The 12,183-nt window shown below is 41.3% G+C and overlaps 1 protein-coding gene across 6 annotated transcripts in view; it reads right to left on the bottom strand.

Annotated features, from left to right (window-relative positions):
• Positions 1-12,183, bottom strand: part of WDPCP (WD repeat containing planar cell polarity effector) — a 158,294-nt gene that overhangs the window by 16,112 nt on the left and 129,999 nt on the right. For all 6 annotated transcript variants that reach the window (XM_061356206.1, XM_061356205.1, XM_061356201.1 and 3 more), the window contains one exon: positions 332-467. In XM_061356206.1, coding sequence (XP_061212190.1) covers positions 332-467 — 136 coding nt within the window. The remainder of the gene's footprint in view (positions 1-331; positions 468-12,183) is intronic.

The raw sequence follows: 12,183 nt of genomic DNA on the forward strand, positions 1-12,183 counted from the left end.
CTTCTGCACCTTCATCAAGGAGGGCTGTATTTGCCCAAATAGTTTAACTTGAAAATGGAGATTGCCATGCCATGCCATGTCCTTCTGGCCTCCATGTTCTTCTTAGTTCCTGCTTACTGTTTTAATGCTTTATTGTGTTTATAGTCATGATGCAGATGACAACTGAGGTTGGCAGGAAAATTCAGAATATCAAACTTACATTTCAAAAGTATTTTGGTTAATTGTTCCTCCCTCCCATTTTCTGTTTGGAAATACAGGATTTTCCTTGGCTGTACAGAACATCTTCGATAAACGCATGAGCTGCCTGTGTACCCTTTCCTGCACTGCTCACCTGTGGGAGCAGCTCTGTGCTGGTGGTCTGATGGCCAGACAGGAAGCAGGTAGATTGTGCTCTCCTCCGTGCTCTGAAGATCGGTCAATGAAAGCTTCCCGAGATGGGTTTTCTTCATCTGACTGCCCCATGAATTCTGTTAAGATGAATCAAGGTATTATATCAGGCTTAGTTAATTTAAAAGCACCAATCAAGTTGACAACTTAGATGTCAATAAGGACAAGGGTGTCCTCTCTTGTAAAGGATGAAATTGAATGGAAAACCATATGCTTATGCAATTTTCACCTTTGAGTCATTCCCTTGAAAAGGAGGACAAGTAGCTAATGACCAGCAACAATAACACATCTAAGAGTCTTTGGAAGAGAGAAAGTAAGTGAGTGTTGGCTTTAGTTAGCAAGGAGGAAATGCCTTCTCTAAATTGCCAAATACAGAAGATCTAGCTGGCTGCCAAGGTCTGCTGCATGTGAGTACTGCACTGTTGCCATATAGGTCCAAGTCTTATCAATTGGACTGTTCCTCACAAGGGTATGTGTAACTCCTTCCTTTAAAAATAAAGACTTCTTTTGGCTCTGTTTCAGAATATTCTGGCTCACAATCAAGACCCTAAATCTTCAAGCAGGTGAAGGAAGGGTCTCCAATTCCCAAGTTCCAGCCCGAACCCTTTGGGAAAAGGAACTGTTCAAAAATACCTGAATCACTTAAAAATACAGATGAGGAATTGCATATTCCAGGTGTGAGACTGAATATAAATAAATAAAAAAAGTAATCAAACCACAAGCCAGCAGAGTTTGGATTAAGGAAAAAAAATCCTGTTACAGATAAAGACTTTAAAAGATTTTTCTCAAAGTCTTAAGACCCTTTTGCGTTTATTTTCTTTTTCCTTTTTTAATCCTGTTTTTCTCCCCTTGTTCTCTGCCCTCCCAGATCCTGTATAAGCTAATCTCCACGATACCCATGGCAACACCATGGGCAGCACAAAGAATATAACACTCTTGCGAGCGTTGCTCTACTGCTAGTTTACATTTTGGCCGGAGACCCAGAATGTTCACCAGCTTAGGAGGGCAAATCTACTTTTAAGTGTTTTTGAACCTTCGAATCCTAAAAAGCTAACACTGTTAGATTGCTGCGGACGATTTCTACTCTTCATGTACCAACATATTATTAGCATCTGCGGTGTGAGAAAGGGTGAAGTGTGGCAGCTGATTTGGCTTTCTCAGGTAAATGATATTCTCTGCCTGTGCTGCTGTTTCCCACACATGGAGCAATGTGGGAAATTGCTAAAAACAACCAACTTGGTCAGGCGCAAAACACCTCCAAGCATGCAGACCACATTACAATAAGTAAAGGAGCTAAACTGGTCTTGGTGCAATTTCTCCTCTACCTTGAATAAGAATTCCAGAGAGAAGAAAAGGAGGTGAGAAAAAGGAGTAGGAGCAATGCTCTACATCTAGGAAATTCAACATCGAGGCAAGTAAAGTAGGTTTCTCTGGAGATTTCTTCTTGGAGCCTGATGCAGAGTGAGCAGCCAAGAGAATGATGGCAGCAATATGGAGAACTTAAAAAGAAGATACTGCTTGTGAAGAGCATGAAGAACTCTGGGAAAGGGCTTAGACAAAATTCCTACTGATGTGTATTGTGGGCAAAATCCACCACAGCTCTTGTGGGACAAACTTTGACAATCTCTGCTTGAGAACACAGTTCTCGCTGCCAGGCTTCCTCCTATGAACCAAATCTTTGGTCCTGAAGGGCCTCCCTGTTCACTTCACCTTTTAAGGAGGGAAATGTTTCTTAAACCTTTGAGTTTTCTAAATGTGAAAGCTAAGATGTATAGTGTGAGTCAAGCTGGTGTAATTTATCTTATTTTCTTCTTTTTCTTTTTCCACCTACTCAGTAATGTTCAAGGCCTACAGAACTTACCCATTAAACTTACAAACTTTCATCAATATATGCCTATGGCTTCTCCTTAGACAATGCTGAGGCTGACCTAGCTCCAAGGATCAGTGGCATTCCCGAACGTAAAACCCTGAGAGATGCTGGGAGAGGAGTGTGTATTGAAAAAAAGAAACAAAATAGGACTGGGCAATTTTGTCTTGATCTCTCTCCATCATACCATTAATTTATGTTTTCTTATACTTGCTGAGAACCAGATCTGAATAAACCACAGACTTCTCATATCAATCACATGCTTTTGGTGGGACCTAGCAGTTTTGTAACATGGAGCGGGCTACAACTTGGAGGTATCCAGTCCTCACATGGCACACTTCTAATATATGAATACTATAAGCAATTATAACCATTGCTACTGACTTTGATATTTTGCTCTGTGGATGCAGCACAGCTATACCCTATGAAATAGTGCTACTGGATCCATAGTGACCTCATGTAAAACAGAGCAGTCTGCCATACACAAGCACATTTGTAGTTAAAATTTGGGGATAAGGGGGATTCTTAGCTACAGGAGTGCAAATAAATTTCTTTGCACTGTCATATCTAAATTAAATATCTGAGACTGACCTTAAATTGACCTTAAATTTAGATAAGTTACGAGGATTGAACCTATTCTAGTCTGAGTATACAACTGCAGTGTTGCAGTAGAATGTTAGATAGGATCAGATGCCAGCAGTGGTTCAAAGCCACAAACCTACCAGGTACAAGCTCTAGAGTAAAGAAATAAACATTTTTTGTTGTGGGACAGTGGACTGTGCTCCCTGTGAGAAATGCTACAGCAGAAAAATGAATGTGCAAGGAATACTGTTTAAACAACACAGCCCTTCCCAAACCAGAGGCAACATATCCCACATTTAATTAAAAAGGAAAGGAGTTTGGCAACAGCATCGTAGAGCTGCGAGAGGGTGGTGGTCCTCACATCTGAATAAGGGCTCTGGCTGGGGCTTGATGCTTAATAAAGACTTTACTTTGTGCTAACATTGGAGCTATTACAAGTTGCACCTTATATTTTGTATTCAGGTATTCTGGAATCTTCTGGCTTGTTGCACAATAAACGCTTGCTGTTTTTAATTCTAGCCTAAGATTTGCCTATCATGGGAGGATCTAGGAATCCGAATCTGAATTTTAAAAACTTGAGAGTTGGTATCGTGGCTAACGTTTCATCATTAATTTATTAGATGCAATAATATGAATTACAGTGTGCTAAAAATCTTTATCTACAAAATCCCATTTGTCATGATCAGTATCAGCATAATCTTGTACACACACAACCACACAATGCGCATTCTGCATTTCCAAAATTTGCTGATAAGCTGCTATTACATCTAGCAACTGTCTGAAATAGCCAAAATGTTTCTTTACAAGTCCAGTAAAAGTTCTCCTATGCTTTCATGAGCAGGGTGTTCTCTGAATGCCATACACAGCTGATGAGATCTCATCCTTTCCCTGCTTACATGTGTGTCATTCTTTAACCGTATCTATTCTCTTTTGGATCTGTGTCTGCAAGTCAGAAGTTGTTTCCGTTCTCCAGTATCCTCCACCGGACTTTCAGGGATAAAAATGCATTTGAAAACGTGCAATGACATGGTAAAATGAAAACCTTCTTTTAATATTGTTTGCAAAATTGACAGCTCTACTTAACAGAAGCCATTAGATTATTTAGAAAGTAGCAGCTGCTCTTGTAAAAAATGCGTCCTTTTTTGAGGGCATGAAAAATAAACTAGTTGATAAGAGAGAGATAAGCCATTTGACTTCTTCTTTGTGTGCCTGGCATGGTACGCAGAACCAATTCTGTACAATCTGATGTTTACAGAGCAATCGTAATGTACGACCTCCTTAGGCAACAGGGACACAAGAAGCCTGTAAAACGCTGAAGCAAGCATTTAATCAGAAGTCTTCATGCTGATCTTTGAAAAATTCAATAAGTTCAAAAAATGTAACTCCTTCCAAGGATAAAATACCATATTTTTATTTTTTTTTTTGCTTCAGGAGTTGCAAATACATCCCAGTGAACTCCCAGTGAACCACACAGACCAGACATACTGCTCTTCTTTTTTTTAAAGCAAGAAGTAAATAGTAGAGTTCTTCTGAAAGAAACAAATCAAGGGTCTGAAGATATGCAAATGGTTAAGCAAAGGGAGTGATGCAAAACAGTATAGTTTAGTAATAACCCAAACAATCACACTTTTTAAATAGGCATTTGAATAGCTATTTCCATGTGAATAAGTTCGTATCTCCTTTTCTTATGCATTAACTTCTTTTTTTATTTTAATTTTTTATTTTGACCTGTTGAAATGAAACTCAAGCTTTTGCCAGTTTGTTAGGGGGGTTTGTTTGTTTTTTATTTAAATTTAAGGCAAGTGATGGCTGCAGGAGGCATGATATTGAGCGTGATCTCATACATTATCTAGTTGCTCCACCTTAACTCTATCCTGGGTTTTCTCAAACCACATGCAGGTATTTCCAAAGCCACTGGGTAAAATTCTTTTGGTATCAAAATTAGTGGGAACTTCCATTGCTGATTCGAGCATCGTCAGCTCTTTTTTCTGGCTTCTATTGTTCTCCAGAAAACGTCTTTCTAAAGAAACAGATTGCAATAAAATTGTTTAGTTTCAACAAATTCCTGCAGCAAAACCACACAGCTTTGTCTGTGTGTGTGTAAAAATGTCACTCTAAACTTCTCTGCTTCTTTTGGCCTAGTTTTCCACAGCTTCTTATTTTTAGATTATTTTGGTGGTGTTTTGTCAATTCTCAGCGCTGACATGTTTTAATTTGACAAATATAAATTGTCAAAATATTGTTTGTATAGTACTTTTAAAACCCATTGAGAACAGCTGTTACTGCTGAGAGAGCTCGAAAAGGCACATTAAATCAGAATGTCTCCCATTTTTGTTGTAATTTAACAATTTGATACCTGAGAAGATAAGGCACTTCAATCATTACTAAGTAGAAGCAACCCTTAATGGCAGCATAACATGCCATTATTTCACTAATGGGAAATTAGGTGTATTAGCAGCAGCAAAGTGTTTCAATGGGTGTGACAGGAAATGTAGGAATTAAAACAAAAGTTACGTGATAAAACTAAAGAAGTAATCAACATCTATAAACAACTCAGTTTTTAGCACAGCCAGTTACATTTCACACAGCAGTCTGCTGCAGCTTGCAGTGAAAACTTTCTGCAAATGGAAATGCCAAGTCTTTAAGAGTTCTGGCTGAGATTTCAATCTCTGCTACTCATTTGCTCTGCTAAAATCACACACAAAATTAAGTTAACCACTATATACGCTGAATGGTTGATTTTATATCTCCCTAGAGCCTAAGTAATCAGGTTCCTTAGGAACTACTTTGGCAGTGCCAATATTATTTAATCGGGGGGGGGGTTTAAAGGTGTTCCTTACAGCATGAACCAGATGTGGTAGTACTAAGCTGTGACGGGTTGCTGAAAGAGGCTGAATAACCAAGGCTTTGCTTCAATCCCAGGCCCTTTCACTTCAAAGGCTTGACTAGTGTCCCAGCAATAGAGATCTTGCACCTCTAGATTTAATCAGTTTCCCTGAAACCATGTGAAGTTTGCCTTGTAATCTTGGCAGCCAGCAAGCGGCTCTCCTCTGCCTCTGCGGATGCATGTTAACAAGCTGGAGTGCCAAGACGCAGGATGAGCAACCTAAGGCTGCTATTGCTCAGTAATTACAGCAGGCGCAGGAGGGAGGACATTCCTGGTGACTAGGCATTTTCTTTGTTTGGTAAGTGGTACTTTGGACCAGGTCTATTTTTTTTCTTCCTTCTTTTCATTGCAAGTGACTACCTAGAAATACCTGTTCTAAAAGAAAGCTGGGCAAAAGGTGCTGGTGAGCAGAGACATTCCCATTGTTTGGTTTGGGGCTGCAGCAGTGGAAATGTGGGTGCATGCTTCAGAGTATCTCAGCGAAAGCATGCAGGGAAGACCTGATTATTTGTAAGTGATGCTCTAAAGACTCTACAGAGCAAAAGTGCCTCCGGCATTGCAAGCCCCAACCCACAATGGGCAAAGCAGGCACTGCCGAACTTGTGTGTTCCTTCAGCTGCTCTTCGTGACGCCCATGTGTGGGGCACACCCTCTGCTTGGCACTTCCAGTCCAAGGACCAAGCGTCTCTGCTCCTGGCTTCTGCCCTTCAGGCATCCAGAGCAGGGATATGTGCGGGCCAGACTGGAGGCAGGCAGGCTCAGGGGAGAAGAAAACCATTTCAGGGGGTTAATTGAATGAGAAATACATCTACAAACACAAGATGCAGAATGGAAGACTGAAAATGAATGCTGCCAGCTGGAAGCTGGCCAAACTGATAAAGCAGAAAAGAAATTGAGGGTTAAATGTTTTGGATGCTGAAGGCTTGGAGTTCAAAGAAGAGCTCAAGGAAACTCCCAGACACCAAATCCATACAAAGAGGCTCTAGACAAACACAAGCCTTCTGCAGGACAGCTCTATCCCAAACAGAGTTTCCAATAGCAATGGTTAAGGGATATATTTCAGCACCTGGGAGCTCTTGTGCAAGGGAAGATGATGCCCACAGGTGAGCTATGGCTGCAGGGCGGGAGGAGTTGTTTTCCAGAAGGAAATGGCTGAGAAGTGCATCTCCCCATATTGGGGTGGAAGAACAATGTCTAGCTGTGGATGTATTTTCATTGCTTGGTAGAAAGAGGCAGAAGGAAGCTGCATCTGCAGGCCTTAAGGTGAAGGGAACCAAGGCAAGGCTGGAGGTCCCTGCCTTTCCTGGAGCATCAGTTCCTGTCCAGGTCAGGAAGGGGGTACTGTACTTGATGACAACCCAGTTTTCAGTAGGTATATAAGGACTGAGGGGCTGCAACTAGAAACTTGTGCCTAAATCACAGAAAGAAAGCACCATTAGAAGGATGCTTTCTTTTCCAAAGAAGATCTCCGTTTTGGGTCTGCATGGGCTGCTGTTTTCTACACAGTGGGAAAGCTGCCTTTTTCCACTGGACCAGGAAGCTGGACTCAAAACAGAGGACGGCACAACTGGTAATGCGTCTCTTTGATATAACACATGCCAGGCCCTTCTGGTGGCTTTGTGACAAGGATGCTGGCACTGACCCTTCCCTAGAGGCTATACGACAAGATCACCATGGTCTTCAGACAGCCTGTTTCTAACCAGCTGAGGTCAGAGTCCTTTACAAATGAGGTCTATGTTGTTATCTCATGCTTCAGTGGGGTACAAGAGTGGCACAGGGACAGCACAGCACAGCTGCATGAAGGAATCTTAGTGCAGGAATTACGTTTACAGGTGGGAAAACCTTAGTTGTAATATCAACACTTCTAGAGCAGGTGCGTAACTATGTCATAGCGCTGGAGCAAGGCTAGAGTTCAAGAGTTAGCTAATTGTATCTCTCTCAAAAAGGAATTGCCTCAGACCAGTTAATTGTCAAGATAACGAACTGCAGCAATTCTCCTCGTTTGGAGCTGGGCCACTAACACTGATCTGAACTGTATTTAAACTCTTGATGACAGAGACTGAAAAAGATATTGCAATACTGGAGGTACAGGTTCCTAAAGTAAAACTGCATGTACAACTGGAGTTGAGAGGCAGCAAGGGCATGCAAGTACACATCCTGCATATCCTTTAGATATGAAGAAATTCCCTGGGGCACTGACTCTGGTGCCTGGGCAGGTAGAGTTCATCTTGAATCTTTGGGAGTGATTGAGGTCCAAAAGAATAACGCAGTACCCATCAAGTATCAATTTCTGCAATATGAGATAACACAAGCAGAATTTCTAGCTCCTCCCTTCCAAAAAAAGAAACAGACCCCAAAAGTAGTGACTTGACATTACTGAGGTTTTTCTGTTAGCTGCAAGAAAAAGCTCTCTTGATGCCATGACTCCCATGGCGTTGTATTCCCCCAGGTCCCAGGTTACTACTGAATTTTTATCTTCTGTGCAGCAGTAGACATGGAGGAGTTTGGAGGAGAGGAAAAGCAGAAGAAAGCTTCATAAAATACAGGCTTATCCGAATAACTGTCCTCCGTTTCCGCTGAAAGTGAAGTAGCACCAGGTAAAATGAAATTACATAAGTTCTTGTGCCAGACCTTCTCCTCTCACTGCCAGACATTCCTTCCCCCACAAGAAAAACATGGACCAAAATAAATCCCATACATTGACTTAGGGGAACTGAAAAGAATCAGGGATGAGCAATACCATCCCTGAAGGATGCTCCAGACATGTTAAAGTTGGGGCGCAGGACCGAGTTCCCTTGGGCTTCACTGGGATGCTCCTCCAAAGCAGCCAGAACAAAGCCTCTGCTGCTACTTGCACCTGCTATGAATGGAGTAGGACACATTGAAGTCACAGTATCACAGTATCACAGTAGGTTAGAGATTGGAAGGGACCTCTTTGCGCTCCATCAGTGCTTTCTGGTGTTAGAGCAGGAATGCTTTCCAAAGTTATTTCATGCTGATGGTTTAAGCAGAAATAATATCGGGTAAAGACCTTTGACAAATTCAACCTGACTGGCACACCCTCTTTGGGAAAAGGATGCACTGAAACAAAAATGGCTGTTGATGACTGTGGAACTATGTCAGTGCCTAAAAATGCAATGCAATCAACATGAGCAATTAGCCAGACAGATTGTTTCAGAGTATTTCTTTTGAATGGTCTACTCTAGGAAGGAAATTCTTTCTCATGCTGTTCAGAAAAAACATTCTTTAAATCCACTTAATTTAGAAGAGCAAAGTGGCTTTTATTCTGGAGTAAGTGCATCCACAGGTAGAGTTCTTTCAAAATAGCTAATCTGGTCATTGCCGCATGTAAACAAGCCCCTATAAACTGATGGGGATGGTAAGGAATTCATGAAGGCATGGCCCAGGACTTCTTGCTCAGTTTGCAACGCTTACTTACACCTATGTTCCTCAAGGCTAGTGTAGTGATCAACAGAGCTTACAGAAAGCCAGGTTCAATTTAAACAACATCGTCATACGTTTGAAAAATAAGTGAGCTTTTGAAACTGGCTCCTCCTGTTATCCCCTCAAGTTCCAAGTCTATCTTGAGAGAGTTGATCCTCACTTTTAATACCACAGTCAAGTGATAATCTAGGATTTAGTAGATCTCAAATGTTTTGACTGCCCATAAGGTTGGGTCTAAGGCTGACAGGGACTGGAGATGAAGTGCATGCAGCCTCTTCTAGAACAAGCAAGCGACTGAAAAAAGGTAACTTTACACTGTTTGCAACTAATTTCTTGGCTTTGGCTGCAGTAGAAATGTCTTGCTGTGTGCAGATCGCAAAGAAAGGCTTAAACAAGGCAGAAAATTACAGAAAGAACAGATATTTGCAGAATGGGTTATGTCATCTTGTGCAATATGTAGGATGCTTATCTGTTTTTCTTCCCAAGACTTCTGTGCTTCTGGAGTACTTCTGGGAAAGAAAGGGCCATCTCAGACTGGAAATCTGGGCTGAGGTTGCTCTGACTGTGCTTGTGGTGGCTTACTGCATGTGTCCGCACAGCGTGGCAGCAGCAAGAGCTATGTGGGAGATGCAAATGACCTAGATCAGCACCCCTAATTCCTGCAGCAGTTCTAGTTGCTCTGTCCTGTGCAAGTGTGAACCAAATACCAGTCATGTTAGAGAGTGTCCTTGTTTTCTTAGAGAAACCTGTGTAAAAATGGATATAACAACGCTCTTGACACCTACCTCACAGGATGTTGTGAAGCTTAATTAAATGTGAGCAAAAGCAAAAAGCATTTTGAGATCCTTAGATGAAAGAAGTTTTTATAAATGCAAATTATAATAATTATGGCTAGTAACCACCATCAACTACTGAAACAATTAATTCAGGTTGCCACAGGCCATCACAACAACGTGTGCAAAGAAGCATCAGCCATTTAATGACATATATGTTGCGTGAGAACTCTAATCCTTAAAAATGCTGTAAACAAAGAGGAAAAAACTAGACACTCAGGGCTTGCCCCTGCCCGGTGCAGTTGGTGGAAGTTTCCTCTATTGCTTCCATCCCCCCCTGTGTTTACATTGCAACTTGGGCCCTAGGAGAAGGGCCCACCTTAAAGGTTGCATCAGTGGCATCATTTTAAGTCTGTATGATTTTTGTATTTTATGTTGCAAGGAAACCGAAAATGACTGCAAGTAACTTGGCTCACAAAAAATTGGGAAATACATAAACATAACTCTGTTTTTTGCTAATTCTCCCTCTCATCCCCCTCTCCCAGCCCCTGGCCCAGCCTGCCTATAGCATCAGGGAATAGACTTTAGCTACAGGGTATTATCCAGCTGACTTTCCAAGGGTGAAAACAAAAGCTAAGCAATCAAGATGTGTCTGGCCAAATACTTAAAGGCCCAGTGCACACATTTAGTTGACAACTGACTGAAATCTGAACCATTTTGCTCAGCCTTTCTTGTTGCTTCAAAACTGATTTGAGCTTAAATAGCTAAAACCTACAGGTGTTTAAATGCTCTCCCTTGTCAGCAGAACAGCCTCATCAGACATGGTCTGAGGATGCGGTCAGACTGGAAGAGATATCCTAAGACCCCACAGGTGAATCCCAAAGAGCAGGCTAGCCCACCTGTGCCCCTCAGGCTTATTTCATTGCTTGCCTTTAAAGACGAAAATGCAGAAGAGTAGTAGTTACTAAGCACCCAACTTACCAAAGCAATTAGGCTAAATGCACTGCAGCTAGAAATTTAAGCAATGCACTGAATTTAATTTGAGAATCCATGGTCATAAGACTGAAACCTTTAACATTTAACCTAGCAGCAAATTAAATCAGCTTTCTGATCAAGTGAAAAATTCTGTGCTATTGAAGTTTTAAAGTGTGAAGCACACAATTATTAAAAGGATTTTTTTTTCCCCTTATTCTTTTAATGAAGAAAAACTTGGGACCAGTAATATGCCTAATCCAAATAACAGAAAAATGGGAATAGTATCTGTAAATTAAGTCCAAATTACAAAGCTGTATTTTTCTGGCATCTGCCAGACAAATGTGATCATAGTCAGTGGGTTTCATGGAACAAAAAACGTTACTCTTGTTGAAAAGTTGTATAGACTAAACTTACCCATATCAATGAGCTCCATACCTGCAGAGATTAACCAAAGCTAGATTTCCACATACCAAAATTGAAAATGACTATGTATTTTTTCAGTCCCTTTAAAATTAATTACTATAATGCCTTTTGTCCTTCAAGAATTAGGATACTAAGTTAGGAATTTCTTGGACAAGTTTTCATAAAATGAGGGCCAGGCTTTAATGGGGTGTCTGTGTATGTGTGTATCTGCATAGAAAATTGGCAACACTGGTGCCATGTAAGCAAACAGCAATAGGTACCAACATATTATTTCAAACCTCCAAAGTCTAAAACTTTATTGCGATGTGTATATGTGCAAAATTGTGTGTTTGCACATGCATATATATACACACACAACATGCATACTGACATCCTGTTGCTAAGCTCTCTTAATGACACTTACACAGTGCTCTGTTCAATGTCTCTTGGCTAAATCCTACATCATGAGATAAAACTTGGATGCATTTTCTAAATGCACCTCTAGGCTCTAGGACATAAAAGAAGTCGGGGTATTAGAGCACGCCTTGTTTTAACCATCTCCGGAGCACCCTGACCGACACTTCACAATTCACAAGAAAGGTGTGGCTAATAAAGCCACTGAAGCAGATATAAGGGCAGGTCCTCCCTGATAGGCATTTACTGCCTGTCACTCATGCACTGCATCACTTTGCTGCACAGACTTGCTGATAACCACCAGCACATTCTGTGGTTTGGGTGCCCAAAGGCCTTTAAAAGCCAATGTGACCCTGTCGGCATCTGGAAACCCCAGCTGCTGGATTGACACTTTCCCTCCACCCCTTGCATTAGAAGAGTCTAATTTAGAGAGAAAACATAAAGCTTTGGAA

This window comes from Neopsephotus bourkii, unplaced genomic scaffold (genome assembly GCF_033783945.1).
Source record: "Neopsephotus bourkii isolate Nb327-2 ecotype Australia unplaced genomic scaffold, CSIRO-AGI_Nbou_v1 NB_845, whole genome shotgun sequence".
NCBI classification, from domain to species: Eukaryota; Metazoa; Chordata; class Aves; order Psittaciformes; family Psittacidae; genus Neopsephotus; species Neopsephotus bourkii.